We start from the raw sequence: 25,139 nt of genomic DNA, 5'->3' as shown, positions 1-25,139 counted from the left end.
CCTACAGCTCTCTACCTTGCAGAGGCTGAGCGCCAACTCTCAGACACTTCTTGATACTCCTCAGACCATGACTCCATCATCAAACATCAAAATACTGTCTCCGGTACTGCCACTGACCTCATCTCATCTGGACATCTTCCCTCTACAGATTCCCACCTCATATTCCCACAACCCTGGACAGCCCGCTTGTACCTCCTTCTCAAAATCCACAAACAGGACTGTCCTGGTAGACCCAGCATTTCCGCCTGTTCCTGCCCCATCTGAACTGATTTCGATATCTTGACTCTATTTTTCTCCCCGGTCCAACCTCTTCCCACCTACATCTGTGACTCTTCTGACGCCCTATGTCATTTCGACACTTTCCAGTTTCCTGTCCCTCACCGCCTCCTCTACAGTATGGGCGTCCAATTTCTCTATACCTCTATCCCCCACCAAGACGGTCTGAGGGCTCTCCACTCCTTCCTTGAACAGAGGCCCAACCATTCCCCATCCACCACCACCCCCCACTGCCTGACTGAACTTGTTCTCACATTGAACAACTTCTCCTTCCACTCCATTCATTTCCTCCAAATAAAAGGTGTTGATTTGGGTACCTGCATGGGTCATATCTATGCCTGTCTTTTTGTGGGGTAAGAGTGCCAGTCCTACTCAGGCTCCCTCCCCCAACTCTTTTTCCGGTACACTGATGAGATCAACTTTGCTTCTAATTTCCACCCTTCAAATTACCTTCACATGGTCCATCTCCGACACCTTCTTTCCCTTTCTCGACTTCTGAGTCTCCACCTCTGGGAATAGGCTGTCCAACAATATTCATTATAAATCCACTGTGGATAGTACGCTTAGTGAGGTGATCACACCACAGATTTGGATCATGCAGGCGGATAGGGAATGGGTGACCACCAGGCAGTCTAAGAGAACCAGGCAGCTAGTGCAGGAGTCCCCTGATATGATCTCACTCGCTAATCAGTTTTCCATTTTGGATACTGGTGAGGGTGATGGTTCCTTAGAGGAATGCAGTCAGATCCAAGTTTGTGGCACCACAGGTGGCTCAACTGTACAGGAGGGAAGGAAGAGGAGTGGAACAGCAGTCGTGATAGGGGATTCGTTAGGTAGACAAGTGTTTCTGCGGCACTAAACGTGACTCCAGGATGGTGTGTTGCCTCCGTGGTGCCAGGGTCAAGGATGTCAAAAGAGAGGCTGCATGACATTCTTCTGGGGGAGGGGGAACAGCCAGAGGTCGTGGTCCACAGTGGTACCAATGACATAGGTAAGAAGGGGGATGAGGTCCTGAAAGCAGATTTTAGGGAGCTTGGAAGGAGATTAAAAAGCAGGACCTCAAAAGCAGTGATCTCAGGATTATTCTCAGTCCCACATGCAAGTGAGCATAGGAATAGGAAAACTGAGCCATTGCACATGTTGCTGGAGAACAGGTGAAGGAGGGCACCAGATTTCTGAGACATTGGGACGGTTCGTGGGCAGATGGGACCTATACAAGATGGACGGGTTGTATCTTAGCAGGACTGGGATGAATATCCTTGCAGGGAGATTTGCTTGTGCTGTTGGAGAGGGTTTAAACTAAATTGTCCAGGGGAATGGGAACCTGAGAGGGAGCTCAGATTTGAGGGAAACAAAATTGGTAACGAGTCAGGGATGTGGGAACCATGAGTAAGTATTAGAGAGGAATACCGAGGAGCACAGAATACTGGGGGAGATAGATATCATGAGTGTAGGGAATAGTAAGTTATTCGGTGGGGTCAGAGTAAGGGAGAAAGTAATAAAGTCTGAATCAGGGTTAATGTGCATGTATGTGAATGCACAGAGTGTGGTTAATAAGACTGGTGAGGTACAGGCGCAGATTGCCATGTAGAAATATGATGTTGCGGCTATAACAGAAACCTGACTCAAAGAAGGGCAGGACTGGGTGTTAAATATTCCTGGATACAAGGCATTCAGGAAAGATAGGAAAGGGGAAAAAAGGGGAAGGGTGGCGGTATTGATTAAGGAGAGCATTACAGTGCTGGAGAAAAAGGATTTCCCAGAGGGATCGAGGGCAGAATCAATTTGGCTAGAGCTAAGAAACAAAAAAGGTACGGTGACATTACTCGATGTTGTCTATAGGCTACCGCTAGTGGGAAGGACATGAAGGAACAAATTTGCAAGGAAATTACAGAGAGGTATAAAAATTATAGGGTGTTTTAATGGGGGACTTTAATTATCCAACCATAAAATGGGATAATAGTCATGTAAAAGGCAGTGAAGGGCAAGAGTTCCTAGAGTGTGTTCAGGAAAATCTTCTGCAACAGTATGTTGCTAGTCCAATGAGAAAGGAGGCACTGCTCGACCTGGTTCTTGGGAATGAGATGGGCCAAGTGGATCAAGTATCAGTAGGAGAGCATTTAGGGGATAGTGATCATAAGGTTTAGGCTGACTATGGAAAAGGACAAGGAGCAACTCAGCATAAGAATAATTAACTGGGGGAAGGCCAACTTTAATGGGGTAAGAATGGAGCTGGGGCAAATAAATTGGAGTCAAAAGCTGGCAGGAAAACCAATGGGATACCTTCGAAGAAGAGATAGTGCGGGCACAGTCAAGGTATGTTCCCTCGAAGGGGAAAAGTAGGGCAAACAAATCCAGAGCACCCTGGATGACAATAAAAGTAGAGATTAAGATAAAGAAGAAAAAGTGTCCTTATGGCAGATGCCAGGTAGAAAATACTATTGAGAAACAGGTGAATATAGAAGGTCCAGACGGGAAATGTAAAAGCAAATAAGAGAAGCAAAGGTAGAGCATGAGAAGAGACTGGTAGCTAGTATTAAAGGAAATCCCAAAGTTTTCTACAGGTATATAAAGTAAAGGGGTGGTAAAAGGTGGAGTGGGGCCAATTAGGGACCAGAAAGGGGATTTACACATGGAGGCAGAGGGCATAGCTGAGTTATGAAATGAATACTTTGTATCTGCCTTTACCAAGGAAGAAGATGTAACCCAGGCAATTTGAAAGAGGAGGTCAGTCAGACACTAGAGGGGTTGAAAATTGATAAAGAAGAAGCATTACACAGGCTGTCTGAACTTTATTTATTTATTTAGAGATACAGCACTGAAATAGGCCCTTCAGCTCACTAAGTCAGTGCCAACCATCAACCACCCATTTATACTAATCCTACATTAATCCCATATTCCTACCACATCCCCACCTATACTAGGGGCAATTTATAATGGCCAATTTACCTATCAACCTGCAAGTCTTTGGCTGTGGGAGGAAACCGGAGCACCCGGCGAAAACCCACATGGTCACAGGGAGAACTTGCAAACTCCGCACAGGTAGTACCGAGAATTGAACCCAGGTCGCTGCACCTGTGGTGCTAACCACTGCACCACTGTGCCACCCACTGTATAAAGCATCAGGGCCGGATGAGATGCACCCAAGGATACTGAGGGAAGTGAGGGTGGAAATCGCAGAGGCACTGGCCATAATTTTTCCATCTTCCTTAGACTCAGGGGTGGTGCCAGAGGATTGGAGAATTGCAAACGTTACACCCTTGTTCAAAAAAGGGTGTGAAGATAAGCCCAGCAACTACAGGCCAGTCAGTTTAACTTCAGTGGTGGGAAAACCTCGAGTAAAAATAATTCAGGACAAAATCAATAGCCACATGGACAAATGCAAGTTAATTAAGGAAAGACAGAATGGATTTTTAAAGGAAAATCATGTTTAACTAACTTTCTGGAGTCTTTTGAGAAGATAACAGAGACGGTTTATGAGGGCAATGCTGTTAATGTGGTGTACATGGACTTTCAAAAGGCATTTAATATAGTGCCACACAACAGACTTGTGAGCAAACTTGTAGCTCATGGAATAAAAGGGACGGTAGCAACATGGATATGAAATTGGCTGAGTGACAGGAAACAAAGAGTAGTGGTTAATGGATGTTTTTCGGGCTGGAGGAAGTTTTGTAGTGGAGTTCCCCAGGGATCAGTGTCGGGACCCTTGCTTTTCCTGATATATAGGAACTCCCTTCCTAACAGCACAGTGGGTATACCTACCCCAAATGGACTGCAGCAATTCAAGAAGGCAGCTCACCACCACCTTCTCAAGGGCAATTAGGGATGGCAATAAATGCTGGCCTGGCCAGCGATGCCCACATCCCTGAATGAATAAAAAAAATATTAATGACTTAGACCTTGGTGTACAGGGCACATTTTCAAAGTCTGCAGATGATACAAAACTTGGAAGCATTGTGAGTGTGAGGATAGTGTAGAACTTCAAATGGATAATAAACAAGTTGGTGGAATGGGCAGAAAAGTGGCAGATGAAGTTCAATGCAGAGAAATGTGAGGTGATTCATTTTGGTAGGAAGAACATGGAGAGACAATATAGAATAAAGGGTACAATTCTAAAGGGGATGCAGGAGCAGAGGGACCTGGGTGTATATGTGCATAAGTCATTAAAGGTGGCAGGACAGGTTGAGACAGCAATTAATAAAACATACAGTATCCTGGGCTTCATTAATAGAGGCATAGAGTACAAGAGCAAGGGAGTTATGCTGAACTTGTATAAGGGACTAGTTTGGCCTCAGCTGGAGTATTGCATCCAGTGCTGGGCACTGCACTTGAGGAAAGCCATTGGAGGGCATTGGAGAGACTACAGAAGAGATTCACGAGAATGGTTCCAGGGATGAGGAATTTCAGCGATGAAGATAGATTGGAGAAGTTTGGCCTGTTTTCCTTGGAGAAGTCTGAGAGGTGATTTGATGGAGGTATTCAAAATCATGAGGGGTCTGGACAGAGTAGATAGAGAGAAACTGTTCCCACTCATGAAAGGATCGATAACGAGAGGGCAAAAGTTTGAAGTATTTGGTAAGAGAAGCAAAAGTGACATGAGGAAAAACATTTTCATGCAGCGAGTGGTGAAGGTCTGGAATGTGCTGTCTGAGAAAGTGGTGGAGGCAGGTTCAATTGAAGCATTCAAAAGGGAATTAGACAATTATATGAAAAGGAAGAATTTGATGGGTCATGGGGAAAAGGCAGGGGAATGAGTCTGATGGAATTGCTCTTTCAGAGAACCACTGTGGATGCGATGGGCTGAATGGCCTCCTTCTGTGCTGTAACAATTCTGTGATTCTGTGACTTCCACAGCTACCTCAACTACACTTCCTCACATCCGGCTTCCTGTAAGGACTCCATTCCATTCTTCCAGTTTCTCTGTCTCCGGCGCATCTGTTCTGATGATGCAATCTTCCACAACAACGCTTCTGATATATCTTCCTTTTTCTTCAACTGTGTTCGACAAGGCCCTTGACTGTGTCCAACCCATTTTCTACACTTCTGCCCTAACCCCTTCTCCTCCCTCCCAGAACCGTGTCAGGGTTCCCTTTGTCCTCACCTTCCATCCCGCCAGCCTCCATATCCAAAGGATCATCCTCCGTAATTTCCAGTACATCCAGCGTGATGCCAGCACCAAATACATCAAGCCCTCCCCTGTCAGCATTCCGAAGGGATGGTTCTCTGCCCGACATCCTGATCCACTCCTCCATCACCTCCAACACCCTGTCGCCTTCCTATGGCACCTTCCCATGCAATCTTAGAGGTATAATACCTGCCCTTTTACCTCCTCTCTCCTCACCATCCAAGGCCCCAAACACTCCCTCCGGGTGAAGCAGAGATTTACTTGCATATTTTTCAATTTAGTATACTGTATTTGCTGGTCACAACATGTTTGTCTCGTTATTGGGGAGACAAAATGCAGATGGGGTGACTGCATTGCGGAACACCTCCACTCAGTCCGCAAGCATGACCCCGAGCTTCTGGTTGCTTTCCCATTTAATTCACCACCCTGCTCACATGCCCACATTTCTGTCCTTGTCCTGCTGCAGTGTTCCTGTGAAGCTCAGTGCAAGCTCAAGGAACAGCACCTCATCTTCTGGTTTGGCAATCTACAGCCTTTGTTGAAGCAACATTTAGTTCAACAATTTCAGAGCGTGGCTGTCATTTTGTTTAATTTTTATTTTTTTAACATTTTATCTGTATATTTTCATTTTACTTTATTTTATTTTTCAACCTTGTCTGTCTTAAACTTGGTTTTTCACATTTTTGCTTTTGGACAGAGCTGTTCATTATTCTGCCATTAACACTCTCTCTGGACTAATGCTTTGTCTTTTACTACAACTATTAGCACTCCTCCTTCTCCACAGATACTGCCAGACTTGTTGAATATTTCTAGAACTTTCTGTTTTTATTTCAGATTTCCAGAATCCACAATATTTTGCTTTTATTATGGTAGTGATAAACAGTTGTTTTTTGCCTGGAGGAGGGTATACAGTGGGGCTTCTCAGGGATCGGTATTAGGACCACTGCTTTTCTTGATTTAAACTAATGACCTAGACTTTGGTGTGCAGGGTAGGAAGAACAAGGAAAGACAGCAAAAAATAAAGGATCCAATTCTAAAGGTGGTGCAGGAGCAGAGAGATCTGGGGGTAAACTTGCACAAATCATTGAAGATGGCAGGGCAGGTTGAGAAAGCTATTAATAAGGCATACACGATCCTGGGCTTTATAAATAGAGGCACAAAGTACAAAAATGAGGAGGTTATGGTGAACCTTAATAAAACACTGGTTTGGCCTCAATTGGAGTATTGTGTCTAATTCTGGGCATCACACTTTAGCAAGGCTGTGAAGGCACTGAAGAGGGTTCCAAAAAGATTTTACGAGAATGGCTCTGGGAATGAGACTTCAGTTATGAGGATAGATTGGAGAAGTTGGGGCTATTCTCTTGAGAGAAGAGAAGGTTGAGAGGAGGAACTGTTCTCATTGGCGGAAGGGTGAAGCAACAGAGGACATTAAGGTGATTGGTTGAACCAACGGTGACATGAGGAAAAACTTTTTTACACATTGAGTGGTTAGGGTCTGCAATGCATTGACTGAGACTGCTGTGGTGACAGATTCAATCGTGGCTCTCAAAAGGGAATTGGATAATTATCCGAAGAAAAAAAAATGCATGGCTATGGGGTGGGACTAGCATTAACAGAGAGCAAGTGTGGCATGACAGGCCGAATGGCCTCCTTCTGAGCTGTAACCATGCTATGATTCGATGAAAGTACCCCATGGCACTGTTTCAAAGAGCAGGGAAGATATTCCTGGTGTCCCAGCTAATAATTATCCCTCAACCAACACCTGAAACAGATTACCTGCTCATTTATCTCAATGTTGTTTGTGGGATCATGCTGTGCTTACATTGTCTGCTTTAAAAAAATTCTTTCATGGGACGTGGGCATCGCTGGCAAGGCCAGCATTTCTTGCCCATCCCTAACTGCCCTTGAGAAGGTAGTGTTGAGCTACCTTCTTGAACTGCTGCAGTCCATCTGGTTATGATACACCCAAGTGCCATTAGGGAGGGAGTTCCAGGATTTTGATCCAGTGACAGGGAAGGAATGACAATATATTTCTAAGTCAGGATAGTGTGTCACTTGGAGGGGAACTTGCAGGTAGCAGTATTCCCATGCGTCTGCTGTCTTTGTCCTTCTAGGTGGAAGAGGTCAGAGGAGGTGCTGTTGACGGAGCCTTGGTGAGTTGCTGCAGTGCATTTTGTATATAGAGTCATAGAGTTATACAGCACAGAAACAGGCCCTTCGGCCCATCGTGTCTGTGCCGGCCATCAAGCACCTAACTATTCTAGTCCCATTTTCCAGCACTTGGCCCATAGCCTTGTATGCTATGGTGTTTCAAGTGCTCATCTTAAATGTTGTATAGTACATACTGCTGCCACCGTGCGTCAGTGGTAGAGGGAGTGAATGTTTAGGGTGGTGGATGAGGTGCCAATCTAGCAGGTTGCTTTGTCCTGGATGGTGTCGAGTTTCCTGAGTGTTGTAGGAGCTGCACTGATCCAGGGAAGTGGAGAGTGTTCCATCACACTCCTGACTTGTGGCTTGTAGATGGTATATAGGCTTTGGGGAGTCAGGAGGTGGTTTAATTGCCACAGAATTCCCACTCTCTGACCTACTGTTGTAGCCACAGTACTTAAGTTACACAGTCCCACATTACATGATGGCACAACTTCAAAAGTATTTCATTGGCTCTAAAGTAGTTTGGGATGCCCTGAGGTCATGAAAGGCACTACAGGAATGCAAGTTTTATTTATTTGCACACCCATTCTGGAAGTTTGTTAATGTCTTCATATTTGTCTAAGTAAGTGCTCAGTCACTAATAACACATTCTAGTAACTTCCCCACAACATTCATTAGACCAATAGGTCTATAATTTCCTGGTTTATCTCTCCCACTCTTTTTTTTTTAAATGGAGTGACATTGGCAACTTTCCAATCCAAGGGGACAATTCCTGAATTACAAGATTTCCTCACCCACTTCTTAATACTCTGGAGTGAATACCATCATGTCCTTGAGGTTTATCTATCTCCACTATAATTAAATTCACCATTACCATTTTCTTTATTTACATTAAATCTCGCAAGTTGAACCCCTTGATTTATTTTTATTTTTCCGCATATTTCTGGTACTTTATCTTCCACCTTTACTGTGAAAAGCGATACAAACCGATTATTGAGCAAGTCTGCCAGTTCCTTATTTTCAATTATATCACCTGCATCTCTTTAAGGGATATTGGATACTCACCCCACTCCCCACCATCACCTGCCCAAGTTGTACCACAAAACTGGGTGACACTGTTAGAACTCCAAGGTTTATGTCAATGCTCCATGTATTTCTGCTTGTGTTCTGAAACTTTTTGTTATACTTTCTCTACAACTCTGTCCCTTGTGCAAAAGCACGATTACACAATCAATGATTGTTTGCTGATCTGGGTACATTGGAATATATGTTCGGACATGGAATAGCTTTAAGCTTGGCATACAAGCACAAGTCCTCAAGATCACTTCTGTATTTTCAGTTTTGAGTGGTGTCAACTCCTGTAACAGTTTCATCTGCTTGTACTTTATTGCCGTGTCACCAACAACATAAACTAATTTTAGGAGTCAGAAGAACTCAGGACTACAAACACACCTTTTAGAATCCATGTCCATCTGTTTCGTATAGACTTTAATCTTCTCTGATGAAGTGCTGAGGGTGATCTTTTCCAGCAGGCTGAAATCTTCAGGATGGAACTTTTCACTTTCATTGAAAGCACCCAGGATCTGAGAGTGAATGTAACAAAATGCTATGAGAATTTTTCATTAAATACTGTGAAGGCCTCACATTATTCACACTGAAAAGCAGATTACTTTAATATGGCAAGCTAAAGTGGCCCTAATGCACAAAGAACAGACATCTTAAAATTATAATCTTCCACCCAAGAACTGCGATGGAACAGTATGAAAGTCAGGAACCCCACTCCTGTCACAACACAGTATTTTTCATTTTTAAATTAACTACTATCTTGCATCACTCTTGGCTTATTATAGAGAAAAACAATATTGGCACTTAAATACAAAGTTGCAATTACATTGTCACACCCGCAGATCATGTATGCTCTAACTAGAATATACAATTCATGTCTGCAGCCACTCTGTAATTCACAATGGCTCAGAAATTGCTTGAAATACGATGCTGAATTAACAGTGCTCTCCATTATTAGTTTGTAAAAAGTCCAAAAAACTGTGAAGAAGAGATATACCACGAGTTCTGATTTTCCATAAATTACTGGACAATTTGTGCATCTCCACCATTAGCCTCAATAAAAAGGAGATTTCCTTGAGAAGGCAGAAGGCATGATTGAGGTAATAAATGAGTACTTTATATCTGTCATCACTCGAGAAAAGGCTGCAGCCAATGTAGCAATAAGAGAGGAGGTAGTAGTGATATTACATAGGATAAAAATAAAGAGGTACTTAAAAGGTTGGCATTCCTCAAAATAGAGGAGTGACCCAGTCTACATCCCACAGGCAGAAATTAATGGGCCCCGAGGAAACTGGCTGGGAGGTAGGGGGGCCCACAGGATCGTGACGGAAGGCGGGAGACTGAGGGCCGGTCACACCGAAATTAAGTTGGGGGCAGGGAAGGCCAAAGACGGCCTTCTCACCCAGATGCCAAATAATAGCTAGTAAAACAAGGTGACCTTCCTGTGGCCTTGTTGGGGGTGAGGTTCCTCCGTGGGCAATCTGTGACCTGGCCCTGGTTACTCCACCTCACTTACCTTGGGTCCAGAGCTCCAGCGATGGACCTGGTCCCAGGCCTGGTGTATTGGCGGCAGAAGCCAGCGCTCCTGCTGACACGACTGATACTACTGAGCTGCCAGTCCTCTGACAGGCCGGCAGCTCTGGGAGGCAGGATCCCCATCCTGAAAGGGACGGGACCCCGGTGCCGGGCAGTTAATTGCCTGGGTGCCATTGATTTGCACCAGGGAGGCTTCGAAGGGCTGAGACGGGGTTGCCCTAGCCTTTTTGGCCTGGCACCGAGATCACTGCTGGTTCGACTAAATTCAGTCCTAGATTGTTGAGGAAAGTAAGGGTGGAAACTGCAGAGGCTCTGGCTACAATCATCTAATCCACCTAAGATATGGGAGTGGTACAGAGGAATGGAGGACAGCAAATTCCCTGTTTAAAAAGTGAAGGATAAATCTGCTAACTACAGACTAGTCAGTTTAACCTTGGTGGTGGAAAAACATTTAGAGCCAATAATCTGTGAAAAAATTAATTGGAATTTGGAAAAGTATGGGCTAATAAATAGAAGTCAGTATAGATTGTTAAGGGCAAATTGTGTTTGACTAATCTGATAGAGTTCTTAGAAGTAATGGAGAGGATTGATGAAGGTGGTGTGGTAATATTGTATATCTGGCATTTGACAAAATAATACACAATAGACATTTTTATTCTTTGCTGGGATGTAGGCGTCACTGGCCAGGCCAGCATTTATTGCCCATGCCCTTGAGAAGGTGGTGGTGAGCTGCCTTCTTGAACTGCTGCAGTCCATGTGGGGTAGGTACACCCACAGTGTTGTTAGGAAGGGAATTCCAGGATTTTAACCCAGTAACAGTGAAGGAACAGTGATACTGTTCCAAGTCAGGATGATGTGTGGCTTGGAGAGGAACTTGCAGGTGGTAGCGTTCCCATGCATCTGCTGCCCTTGTCCTTCTAGGTGGTAGAGGTCACGGGTTTGGAAGGTGCCGTCTAAGGAGCCTTGGTGCGTTACTGCAGTGCACCATGTAGATGGTACACACTGCTGCCACTGTGCGTCAGTGGTGGAGGGAGTGAATGTTTGTAGATTCGGGGGAGGCGGTGGCGTAATGGTATTGTCACTGGACTAGTAACCCAGAGACCCAGGGTATTGCTCTGGGGGGCATGGGTTCAAATCCCACCACAGCAAAAGGTGGAATTTGAATTCAATTAATAAAAAAATCTGGAATTAAAAAGCTAGTCTAATGATGGCAATGAAACCATTGCCGATTGTTGTAAAAACCCATCTGGTTCACTAATGTCCTTTAGGGAAGGAAATCTGCTGTCCTTACCTGGTCTGGCCTACATGTAACTCCAGACCTACAGCAATGTGGTTGACTCTTACATGCCCTCTGAAATGGCCTCGCAAGCCACTCAGTTGTATCTAACTGCTACAAAGTCAATAAAAAGGAATGAAAAACTCCCTTCCGAACAGCACTGTGGGTGTACCTACCCCAAATGGACGACAGCAGTTCAAGAAGGCAGCTCACCACCACCTTCTCAAGGGCAATTAGGGATGGGCAATAAATGTTGGCTTGGCCAGTGACGCCCACATCCCATAAATGAATAAAAAAAAAAGATGGGGTGCCAATCAAGTGGGCTGCTTTGTCCTGGGTGGTGTCAAGCTTCTTGAGTTTTGTTGGAGCTGCACCCATCCAGGCAAGTGGAGAGTATTCCGTCACAATCCTGACCTGTGCCTTGTACATGGTGGACAGCCTTTAGGAAGTCAGGAGGTGAGTTATTTGCCACCAAATTCGTAGCCTCTGACCTGCTCTTGTAGTCACAGTATTTATATGGCTACTCAAGTTTAGTTTCTGGTCAATAGTAACCCCCTGGATGTTGATAGACTTGTTAGACTTTATTTTATTTAGAGATACAGGCCCTTCGCCCCACCGAGTCTGTGCTGACCAACAACCACCCATTTATACTAACCCTACAGTAATCCCTACCACCTACCTACACTAGGGGCAATTTACAATGGCTAATTTACCTATCAACCTGCAAGTCTTTGGCTGTGGGAGGAAACCAGAGCACCTGGCAAAAACCCACGCAGTCACAGGGGGAACTTGCAAACTCCGCACAGGCAGTACCCAGAATTGAACCCAGGTCCCTGGAGCTGTGATGCTAACCACTGCGCCACTATGCCGACTTGTTAACAAAATGGGACTCTATGGGTTTAAAGGGACAAGGCAGTATAGATATGAAATTGGCTAAGAGACAGTAAGCAGAGTAGTGGTGAATGTTCTATTCCAGAAGGCCAGTTTGTGAAGGATAGAACTGCAGCCAATCTGTACACACTTTTATATTTATTTACAGAGTTACAAGCATGCACCTCCTAACCCAACAACCATAGTTTTAGTCAGTGTCTAGTTATAGGGGGCTCAAGTGAATGCCCAGTTAATGCCCACCACCTGCATACAATTAAACACAATTAATAGGCTGATTCCCTTGTCTCTCTTTAAATAAAGATTAGAGTTAATATCAACAGATACATTTCAAAACAAATTAAATCAAAGAACTCTATATTCCGTACAAAGCGTTTCATTGTGAGACGACCCTCCTCTAGGACACCTAACAATTTCTCGTACATGCATTTCCTGTTTTAAAACAATCAAACAATTGATGATGTGCATCCATCCATTTAATTTCAGAGATTTCCTTTCTCTCTAGCATTTGCTTCAAGCCAGCAAGGTCCATAATCTCACACTTTTCGTAGAGTGCCACGTTATGCCGTGACAATTATTTAAATATTCAATGGATATATTATCTTCAGTATGCTGAACATAATCTCATTTAAGGTTTTTAACAAATAGAATCTCATATCCACTGGCTTCACAAGAGCCAGTGTTCCAGCAGCCAAAGTACTTTTAACAACCCTTTTTTATTTTCCTAGCTTCCCAAGATAAAGGGAATTATCCATTTTCATCCATTAGAAATATTATGAAACCAGCTGCACTAGAATACCAATCACAGAAGATTAGCATGTGAAGCATTGCCAATAATCATTAGTTTCATATTATTTTGGCCACAAACGGAGGAGAACTTAAGTATGCATGTCTCCAGATTTAATTTTTTTAATGCTTTATTTGCCTTCAAAACATTCTCTTTAGGATGTTTCATCATCATACTTAATTCCAAAATATCAAAACTAGCATCTGGTGCACAACCAATTCAACTGACCAATCAAACATCTCATTTGCTCTGCCTCTTCTTTAGATAGGAACATCAACTTTCTGTGATGACCTAGCACAATTAATCAGGATGAGAGATAATTTAAAGTTGATTTAAGGTTATTCCAGACTTACTTTGTTTAATATCTAAACCAATGTATTTTAAAGCCCGATAAGTCAGTGAACTTCTACTCCAATCTTATTAAAAACACATTAAAATTCCCCATAAGAAATCATTAACATGCATCATGAAAATGCCTGAAAGTTTTCCTTTATACCAATTAAACAATGCAGGATCTGCTTTTAGTTCAACCCAACTTATTTTTCAGCAAAACAGATCTCACCAAAAAACACCACACCCTGGAAGCATCATTCAGGCCACAGATACATTTGTTGAGTTTCCATAGTTTTCCTTCTGCATCTGCTGTCTCTTTGGAAGGTTTCAGAAACACTTCTCTCTGAAAAGTATCATCCTTCAGAAACGTGGCTTCTATGTCGATTTATCTGCACTCCCATGAATACATGGCCAAAAGAGCTAAGAAGATTTTCAACATTACTTTTCCATTGTAGGAGAGTCCACTCAAACATCTGTATCACCCAGTTATTGTTCAAAATGCTTAGCAACTAGCCTCACTTTAGCCTTATAAGTCCCATCTGCAAGGACATTTTCAGTACAAATCCACCTATCTGACAACCTGGTTACCCCTTATCTGGTACCTCAGAATGAACTCCAGATGCTCCCCAACTACCTAATTCCCTTTGTTTTACCTCTCTTATTAGTTTATTCTCAAGTTTATTGCCACCAAAACTCCATGATCATGAGGACTTCTGCTTCCAGTTCTGTACAGAGACTCTTCAGAACCCTTTATTTCATTTTGTAATCTATTCAAGCTGTGGGCTCCACTTGCACTTTTATGTCTGTCAGGATGACTACTGCAAGATCGCCCTCTTTCACTATTGGAGTGTCTTTCTCCGGTACTTGACCGTTTTCTCAGACAAGAGTCACTCTGGACCGACCATCAGTACTTTTTTTAAAAATTCATTCATGGGATGTGGGCGTCGCTGGCCAGGCCAGCATTTATTACCCATCCCTAATTGCCCTAACTGAGTGGCTTGCTAGGCCATTTCAGAGGGCATGTAAGAGTCAACCACTTGCACGGTGCTTTCTTACTCTCCACTCTTACACCCCATTCTGCCAGTTCATGGACCTTGCTTTTTGTCCATCATCCTGAGCAATGAATATTTAAACTTGCCTGTAGCTTTTCCTGCACGTCCCACAATTGTCACATCCCTCCATTTGCTAGACCCTTCTGGGCAACTGGCCTTTGGATGTGATAGCTCTGTCCTGCTTGTCATGATCACTCACATTACCATTATTCAGCCCTTGTTCTACCATTTTGTGTTCCTCAGGACTTTCATCACAAACCACAGAGTGGCACAGTGGTTAGCACCACAGTCTAGCAGTTCCAGTGACCTGGGTTCAGTTCTGGGTACTGCCTATGCAAAGTTTGCAAGTTCTCACTGTGACCATGTGGGTTTCTGCCAGGTGCTCTGGTCTCCTCCCACAGCCAAAGACTTGCAGGTTGATAGCTAAATTGGCTATTGTAAATTGCCCCGAGTGTAGGTAGGTGGTAGAGAATGTAGGATTAGTATAAATGGGTGGTTGTTGGTCAGCACAGACTCAGGTGGGCCAAAGGGCCTGTTTCAGTGCTGTATCTCTCTATGACTTGAGGTACAAGGTGCCTTGTTTACTTCAATCAGCTGCTCAGAATCAGAGGTTTTTTAATTAATTCCAATTATTCATAAGGTATGAAACTTAACAGTTTGATGGCCATGTTTAATAATTACAGTCTACTATCACAACCTATTACCTTGCCAGGGCCTCTCCATTCTCTATGACCCCTCTTTTATAATGTACCAAAAAGACGTCTGCAAATGCGACATGAAATCCTGTGACATTGATCAAAAGTCGTGGGAGTCAGTTGCCAGCGCCCGCCAGAGCTGGCGGGCAGCCATAAAGGCGGGGCTAAAGTGTGGCGAGTCGAAGAGACTTAGTAGTTGGCAGGAAAAAAGAGAGGTGCAAGGGGAGAGCCAACTGTGTAACAGCCCTGACAAACAAATTTCTCTGCAGCACCTGTGGAAGAGCCTGTCACTCTAGAATTGACCTTTATAGCCACTCCAGGCGCTGCTTCACAAACCACTGATCACCTCCAGGCGCTTATCCATTGTCTCTCGAGATAAGGAGGCCAAAGAAGAAGAAATCTCCTGAATTAAATTCTTTCTTGGATGGTCTTTTATGATGCCTCAGAGCTGTCGGACTTTTCTCCAAGACCTCAGCCTTGAAGAAAGTCCATCTCCCTGCATGTGAAGCATTCAAATGCACAGAAAAAATTGAATTCATTGTATTACCTTCTAGAGCAGGAGGACTATTGTATCTCCCAGAAGGCAACATGGGATTTTGCCCATAAACCAACTGATAGGGACTATACCCTCCAACCTTCTGAAGTGAATTCGTTGCTTGAATCACCCATGCCAATGCGGTTATCAACTTGCAGTCTGGTGGATCAGATAAAATTTTCTGCAGCATTTCATCGATCACCACATGATTCCCTTCACAGAGTCCATTGCTGAAAGGACTTACAGCTGAGGTATTCATGGCCAGGATGTTCATATTTTCACACATGCCTCTGAACTTATCATTGACAAATTCCACTCCATTATTAGTCAGAAACGTCGCTGGTCTGAGAAGTCCAGTCCATATCCATTTCTCCATGATTTTGTCTATAATAACTCTTTTGTCTCTACTGTGTATTATTGTAGAAAGACTAAATCTGGTCACTGGGTCGACAAAATAGTGAATGAAAATATTCCTTTGTCTTTGTCCCCTACCTTTAGATCCATGGAAACTGCCTCATTAAAGTCATGTGCCATTGGAAGGCTTACAATAGGATGTGGTGGCGTCCTACAATTTTTTTACAACACATTTCACACTTCTTACTAATGCCTGTATACACTTCATCAATCACCCCTGTATCTTTCATCATGACTTTTAATGGTGAGCAAATTATCTATGTAACTTGCTTTTTTCTCTCTCTGATTCTGATTACCTGATGCCATTAATACTTGTTTAACAAAATGATGAAAAACATCAGGTTTTATTAAGGGGATAGAATAATGTCCTGACTGGGTAAACTGCAGATCCATTTACTTTCGAAAAATAATTGCCTTATCATGGCCCATCTTAAGTTTTGTCACCATTTTCAGAGACGGTTTACTTAACAGCATAGGTATCTCACTAGACTTATACTTATAAAATGGCTTAGTCTATTTTAAATTGAATTACAACTCTCTTAAGTGACCTCAGTGTGTTGCCATCACCAAACCTATGTTCCTTAACCATGCTTCGATTCTCAATACTTAATAAATCAAGGTAGCATTTTAACCACATACAGTGGATCAGTTGGTACAGAAGACTAGCTTAAAATGTACATATTATTCAATCATGTTTTTACATGTGTTTGTGAATCAATGTATTTCTCAAATGACTGGTATTTTACAAGTTTTGATGTGTTGCTGTACTCAGTAGCAGGTTTTTTGTATAATAGTGTATAACCACATGCAAGCACTATCAAGCACTTTACAGTTAAACGAGTCCACAACTAACACATTCAACACAGGAGTAAAATTTCTTGTGCCCAGTGTTACGACTGCTCAGGACAAAGACCCAATCAAAATATATGATTCTGATCATATATATATTCTTTTGGGCCTCCTTATCTCGAGAGACAATGGATACGCGCCTGGAGGTGGTCAGTGGTTTGTGAAGCAGTGCCTGGAGTGGCTATAAAGGCCAATTCTGGAGTGACAGGCTCTTCCACAGGTGCTGCAGAGAAATTTGTTTGTTGGGGCTGTTGCACAGTTGGCTCTCCCCTTGCGCCTCTGTCTTTTTTCCTGCCAACTACTAAGTCTCTTCGACTCGCCACAATTTAGCATATATATATATATATATATATATATATATATATATAGAGTATAAAAATTGGCAAGTCATGTTGCAGCTGTACAGAACCTTAGTTAGGCCACACTTAGAATATTGCGTGCAATTCTGGTCGCCACACTACCAGAAGGACGTGGAGGCTTTGGAGAGGGTACAGAGGAGGTTTACCAGGATGTTGCCTGGTCTGGAGGGCATTAGCTATGAGGAGAGGTTGGATAAACTCGGATTGTTTTCCCTGGAACGATGGAGGTGGAGGGGCGACATGGTTTACAAAGTTATGAGCGGCATGGACAGAGTGGATAGTCAGAAGCTTTTTCCCAGGGTGGAAGAGTCAGTTACTAGGGGAAATAGGTTTAAGGTGCGAGGGGCAAAGTTTAGAGGGGATGTGCGAGGCATGTTTTTTACACAGAGGGTGGTGAGTGCCTGGAACTTGCTGCCAGGGGAAGTGGTGGAAGCAGATACGATAGCGACGTTTAAGAGACATCTTGACAAATACATGAATAGGAAAGGAATAGAGGGATATGGGCCCCGGAGGTGCAGAAGGTGTTAGTTTCGGCAGGCATCAAGATCGGCGCAGGCCTGGAGGGCCGAATGGCCTGTTCCTGTGCTGTACTGTTCTTTGTTCTTTTTGTTCTTTGATCATGGTGGGAGCAATGCACTGTCAATTCAGTCCTGTCGTTCCACAGGTCACATCATTTTTTTCAAGCTTTCCAAATTGAAGAAAAAAGCTTTCAAATTGAACAATCTAGTGATCCCCGAATGAAGCGTACCAAACCAGATATCTTTAGATATGAACAAATTAACTATTTATTTAAAAAACTAAAATATTAAACACTAAGACAAACCAATATCTAAAGACCTTATAACTTTATAACTTCTTATTTAAAAATCTAACTCCCGCATTCACATACATATACTCGTTTTTAAATTAGCTGACCGATAAAATAAAAAAAAGGTCTTTGCAAATTCCGTTCCTGATGAATGATCTTCCAATATAACACAATGAAAGTTCACTTGCAGTCTTCCAAGGTCCGATGAAAACAGAAGCTCCTTCCAAAGATAGGAGTTCAACTGTTCGGCTCTTGTAGTATTAAATTCTTTTTTTCCAGCGATGAACACAGCAGATATCAATAATTTGTGTGAAAGAAAAGTCTTTTTCTTATTTTTTATGGAATTAATTTGGCTTGAAGCTTTGTAGAATTTTCTTGAGAGACAGAGAAACAAAAACTGCTTCTTCCTTCAAATGCTGGAACAGTCAATCTGCTCAAACCAGATTTTGCCAGCCAATTTTCAAAAGTCAAATTGCAACATTGAATCTCGTGTCCTCTCTCTCACTGTGGCTGTTGCTTGTCAACCAGAATGCACTCTGGCTCACTGCCTCCAGAGAGTTCTTAAAGGTACACTGATCCTTTTACAGTCTTAAAGGCGCACTGCAATATTTCCGAGGAGAGGAAATATACACAGGACCATGATAATTTGTTCGAATTCATCATTAGCTTCATCCTCTTCTTCAGAATTCACTGTGTCATGTGCCATTTCAAGGATCCTGCCTCTTTGCTTTGGACAGTTCATCGCATTATGATACTTCAAGGCATACCTGAAGCACAATTAACTGTTCCTTGGGCACTCCTGGGATTCATTAGCCTATTATTGCTGCTCCAATTCTGTCTTCTGCTGTAATTGCCAGATCTGACAAATTTATTAGAGTTCTTTGAGGATGTAAAAAGCAGTGTAGATAAAGGGAAACCAAAAGATGTAGTGTATTTGGATTTCCAAAAGGCATTCAATAAGATGCCACATAAAAGGTTACTACACAAGATAAGAGGTCATGGTGTTGGGAGTAATATATTAGCCTGGATAGAGGCTTGGCTCACAAAGAGGAAACAGAGTGGGGATAAATGGTACATTTTCAGGTTGGCAAACTGTAACTAGTAGAGTGCCACAGGGATCAGTGCTGGGGCCTCAACGATTTCTTTTTCTCTTAGGCAGTCCCTCAGGATTGAGGATGACATGGTTGCACTCTGGTTCGATGGGTTCTGAGATGGCTGATAAGTCCAAGGCGTGATCTGCAGACTCTGCCACATGAGGGGCAGGTGATGCTTGAAGGGTCAGGTAGGTGAGTAGTTTGGAGGTTTGTGTGGTCCCTCTGATGCCTCGACTTTGCCTCCACATGTTCCCAATGAATTCCCTCAAGGTGCATTTTTTTTATTCATTCATGGGATGTGGGCGTCGCTGACGAGGCCAGCATTTATTGCCCATCCCTAAATGCCCTTGAGAAGGTGGTGGTGAGCTGCCTTCTTGAACTGCTGCAGTCCATGTGAGGTAGGTACACCCACAATGCTGTTTGGAAGGGAGCTCCAGGATTTTGACCCAGCGATAGTGAAGGAACGGCGATATAGTTCCAAGTTAGCATGGTATGTGACTTTGAGGGGAACTTGCAGGTGGTGATGTTCCCATGCATTTGCTGCCCTTGTCCTTCTAGTTGGTAGAGGTTGTGGGTTTGGAAGGTGCTGTCTAAGGAGCTTTGGTGCATTGTTGCAGTGCATCTTGGAGATGGTACACACTGCTGCAACTGTGCGTTGGTGGTGGAGGGAGTCAATGTTTGTGAATGGGGTGCTAATCAAGCGGGCTGCTTTGTCCCGGATGGTGTCAAGCTTCTTGACTGCACCCATCCAGGCAAGTGGAGAGTATTCCATCACACTCCTGACTTGTGCCTAGTAGATGGTGGACAGGCTTTGGGGAGTCAAGAGGTGAGTTACTCGCAGCAGGATTCCTAACCTCTGACAGCTCTTGTAGCCACGGTATTTATATGGCTACTCCAGTTCAGTTTGTGGTCAATGGTAGCCCCTAGGATGTTGATGGTGGAGGATTCAGCGATTGCATGGCCGTTGAACATCAAGGGGAGATGGTTAGATTCTCTTTTGTTGGAGATGGTCATTGCCTGGCACTTGTGTGGCGCAAATGTTACTTGCACTTATCAGCCCAAGCCTGGATATTGTACAGGTCTTGCTGCATTTCTACACAGACTGCTTCAATACCTGAGGAGACGGGAGTGGTGCTGAACATTGTGCAATCATCAGTGAACATCCCCACTTCTGACCTTATGATTGAAGGAAGGTCATTGATGAAGCAGCTGAAGATGGTTGGGCCCAGGACACTACCCTCAGGAACTCCTGCAGTGATGTCCTGGAGCTCAGATGATTGACCTCCAACAACTACAAGCATCTTCCTTTGAACAAAGAACAAAGAACAAAGAACAGTACAGCACAGGAACAGGTCATTCGGCCCTCCAAGCCTGCGCCGATCTTGATGCCTCCCGAAACTAAAACCTTCTGCACTTCCGGGGTCCATATCCCTCTATTCCCATCCTATTCATGTATTTGTCAAGATGTCGCTTAAACGTCTCTATGGTACCTGCTTCCACCACCTCCCCTGGCAACAAGTTCCAGGCACTCACCACCCTCTGTGTAAAGAACTTGCCTCGCACATCCCCTCTAAACTTTGCCCCTCTCACCTTAAACCTATGTCCCCTAGTAACTGACTCTTCCACCCTGGGAAAAAGCTTCTGTCTATCCACTCTGTCTATGCCGCTTATAACTTTGTAAACCTCCATCATGTCGCTCCTCTACCTCCGTCGTTCCACTGAAAACAATCCGAGTTTATCCAACCTCTCCTCATAGCTAATGCCCTCCAGACCAGGCATCATCCTGGTAAACCTCTTCTGTACCCTCTCCAAAGCCACCACGTCCTTCTGGCAGTGTGGCGACCAGAAATGCACGCAATATTCTAAGTGTGGCCTAACTAAAGTTCTGTACAGCTGCAGCATGACTTGCTTATTTTTATACTCTATGCCCCGACCGATGAAGGCAAGCATGCCATATGCCTTCTTGACTATCTTATCCAACTGCGTTGCCACTTTCAGTGACCTGTGGACCTGTACGCCCAGATCTCTCTGCCTGTCAATATTCCTAAGGGTTCTGCCATTTACTGTATACTTCCCACCTACATTAGACCTTCCAAAACGCATTACCTCACATTTGTCCGAATTAAACTCCATCTGCCATTTCTCCGCCCAAGTCTCCAACCGATCTATATCCTGCTGTATCCTCTGACAATCCTCATCATCATCCGCAACTCCACCAACCTTTGCGTCGTCCGCAAACTTACTAATCAGACCAGCTACATTTTCCTCCAAATCATTGAGATATACGACAAACAGCAAAGGTCCCAACACTGATCCCTGCGGAACACCACTAGTCACATCCCTCCATTCAGAAAAGCACCCTTCCACTGCTTCTTTTTTTTTACAATATTTTTTTTTTCATTTATTTCATTTCATTTTAGTTTGTTCAGTTTGCTTACCCACTGTTTTTTTTTCAGGTTTGCACTTGCTGTTGTTCAATATTCAGTGCATTAACACTTAATCTGTACTAATGCTTTGTCTTTCAACACACCATTAACATATTGTTTGCCTTTGCTCTGTGACCTTTTGGTCAGCTATGTGGCCTGGTCCAATCTACACCTCCTTTGTTATCTCTTGCCCCACCCCCACCTCACTTGCTTATAACCTGTGACTTTTCTAATATTTGTCAGTTCCGAAGAAGGGTCACTGACCCGAAACGTTAACTCTGCTTCTCTTTCCACAGATGCTGCCAGACCTGCTGAGTGGTTCCAGCATTTCTTGTTTTTACTTCCACTGCTACCCTCTATCTTCGATGACCGAGCCAGTTCTGTATCCATCTTGCCAGCTCACCTCTGATCCCATGTGACTTCACCTTTTGTACCAGTCTGCCATGAGGGACCTTGTCAAAGGCTTTACTGAAGTCCATATTGATAACATCCACTGCCCTTCCTTCATCAATCATCTCTGTCACTTCCTCAAAAAACTCAGTCAAATTAGTGAGACACGACCTCCCCTTCACAAAACCATGCTGCTTCTCGCTAATAAGTCCATTTGTTTCCAAATGGGAGTAAATCCTGTCCCGAAGAATCCTCTCTAATAATTTCCTACCACTGACGTAAGGCTCACCGGCCTATAATTTCCTGGATTATCCTTGCTACCCTTCTTAAACAAAGGAACAACACTGGCTATTCTCCAGTCCTAGGTATGACTCCAACAGGCGGAGAACTTTCCCCCTGATTACCATTGACTTCAGTTTTGCTCGGGCTCCTTGATGTCAAGGGCAGTCAATCTCACCTCAACTCTTGAGTTCAGCTCTTTTGTCCATGTTTGAACCAAGGCTGTAATGAGGTCAGAAGCTGAGTGGCCCTGGTGGAACCCAAACTGAGCGTCACTGAGCAGGTTACTGCTCAGCAAGTTCCACTTGATGGCACTGTTGATGACAGCTTCCATCACTTTACTGATGATTGAGAGTAGACTGATGGGGCGGTAATTGGCCAGGTTGGACTTGTCCTGCTTTTTGTGTACAGGACACACCTGGGCAATTTTCCACATTGCTGGATAGATGCCAGTGTTGTAGCTGTGCTGGAACAGCTTGGCTAGGGGCGCGGCAAATTCTTCAGTACTATTGCCAGGGCCCATACTCTTTGCAGTATCCAGTGCTTTCAGTTGTTTCTTGATATCACGTGGAGTGAATCGAATTGGCTGAAGTCTGTCATTTGCGATGCTGGGGACTTCAGGAGGAGGCCGAGATGGATCATCAACTCGGCACTTCTGGCTGAAGATTGTCGCAAATGCTTCAGCCTTATCTTTCGCACTGATGTGCTGGGCTCCTCCATCATTAAGCATGGGGATATCTGTCATAGAGTCACAGAGAGGTACAGCACAGAAACAGGCCCTTCGGCCCACACCGACCATTAACCACCATATTATACTCATCCTACATTAATCCCATTTTCCCTCTCACATCTCCACCTTCCCTCAATTCTCCTACCACCTACCTACACTAGGGGCAATTTTTACAATGGCCAATGTACCAACCTGCAAGTCTTTGGCATGTGGGAGAAAACCAGAGCACCCGGAGGAAACCCACACAGTCACAGGCAGAACTTGCAAACTCTGTACATGCAGTACCAAGAAAAAACCCGGGTCGCTGGAGCCGTGAGGCTGTGGTGCCTACCACTGCGCCACTGTGCCACCACCTCCAGTTAGTTGTTTAATTGTCCACCACCGTTCATGGCTGGATGTGGCAGGGCTGCAGATTCATTGGTTATGGGATCGCTTAGCTCTGTCTATCGTACGCTGCTTACGCAGTTTGGCACGCATGTAGTCCTGTGTTGTAGCTTCACCAGGTTGACACCTCATTTTCAGGTATGCCTGGTGCTGCTCCTGGCATGCCCTCCTGCACTCTTCATTAAACCAGGGTTGGTCTCCTGGCTTGATGGTAATGGTAGAGTGGGGGATATGCTGGACCATGAGGTTACAGATGTGGTTGAGTACAATTCTGCTACTGCTGATGGCCCACAGCGCCTCAAGGATGCCCAGTTTTGCATTGCTAGATCTGTTCGAAATCTATCCCATTTAGCACGGTGGTACTGCCACACAACACGATGGACGGTATCCTCAATGTGAAGGCAGGACTTCGTCTCCACAAGAACTGTGCGGTGGTCACTCCTACCAATACTGCCATGGACAGATGCATCAGCGGCAGGCAGACTGGTGAGGACGAGGTCAAGTACGATTTTCCCTCACCACCTGTCGCAGACCCAGTCTAGCAGCTATGTCTTTTAGTACTCGGCCAGCTCGGTCGGTAATGGTGCTACCGAGCCACTCTTGGTGATGGACATTGAATTCCCCCACCCAGAGTACATTCTGCCACCCTCAGTGCTTCCTCCAAGTGGTGTTCAACATGGAGCAGTACTTACTCATCAGCTGCGGAAGGGCAGTAGGTGGTAATCAGCAGGAGGTTTCCTTGCCCATGTTTGACCTGACACCATGAGACTTCATGGGGTCCGGAGTCCACGTTGGGGACTCCCAGGGCAACTCCCTCCTGACAGTATACCACTGTGCCACCACCTCTGCTGGGTCTGTATTGCCGGTGGGACAGGACATACCTGGGGTTGGTGATGGCAGTGTCTCGGACATTGTCTGTAAGGTATGATTCCGTGAATATGACTATGTCTGGCCGTTGCTTGCATAGTCTGTGGGACAGCTCTCCCAACTTTGGGGCAAGCCCCCAGCTGTTAGTAAGGAGGACTTTGCAAGGTTGGGTTTGCCATTGTTGTTTCCAGTGCCGAGGTCGATGCTGGTTGGGCCGTCTGGTTTCATTCTTTTTTATTGACTTCATAGCAGTTAGATACAACAGAGTGGCTTTCTAGGACATTTCCGAGGGCATGTAAGAGTCAACCACATTGTTGTGTGTCTGGAGTCACATGTAGACCAGACAGGTAAGGACAGCAGATTTCGTTCCCTGGAGGACATTTGTGAACTAGATGGATTTTTTATAACAATCGATTCATGGCCGTCATTAGTTTTTCATTGCAGATTTATTAATTGAATTCAAATTCCACCTTCTGCTGTGGTGTGATTCGAACCCATGTTCCCAGAGTAATACCCTGGGTCTCTAAGTTACTAGTCCAGTGACAGTACCACTATGCCACCGCCTTGATGCCTTCCAGGACGAGAGTTCTTCATCTCGGATAGTCACGAGCCAGAGACCCCCACGAGTCGACAGGGAAGGTTTTTTCTCTTCAGGGGTGCTTTGAGGGCATCTCTAAAGTGTTTCCGCTGTCCTCCGGGGAGTCTGCTGCTGTGACCAAGTTCTGAGTGGAACAGCTGCTTCGGGAGTCTGGTGTTAGGCAGTCCTGCTCAACAGAGCTGGTTTTGGGTGTTTAGTGTCCCAAGGCCGGGCAGGTTGGCT

The 25,139-nt window shown here is 44.4% G+C and overlaps 1 protein-coding gene across 1 annotated transcript in view; it reads right to left on the bottom strand.

Annotated features, from left to right (window-relative positions):
• The window catches only part of uggt2 (UDP-glucose glycoprotein glucosyltransferase 2), a 740,193-nt gene that overhangs the window by 251,759 nt on the left and 463,295 nt on the right, over positions 1 to 25,139 (bottom strand). The window contains exon 24 of the mRNA XM_068034396.1: positions 9,005 to 9,135. Within this exon, the coding sequence (XP_067890497.1) occupies positions 9,005 to 9,135 (131 nt within the window). The remainder of the gene's footprint in view (positions 1 to 9,004; positions 9,136 to 25,139) is intronic.

This window comes from Heterodontus francisci, chromosome 6 (genome assembly GCF_036365525.1).
Source record: "Heterodontus francisci isolate sHetFra1 chromosome 6, sHetFra1.hap1, whole genome shotgun sequence".
NCBI lineage: Eukaryota > Metazoa > Chordata > Chondrichthyes > Heterodontiformes > Heterodontidae > Heterodontus > Heterodontus francisci.
Note: the sequence above shows the minus strand (reverse complement) of the source record. Positions and strands in the feature narration are given on the sequence as shown.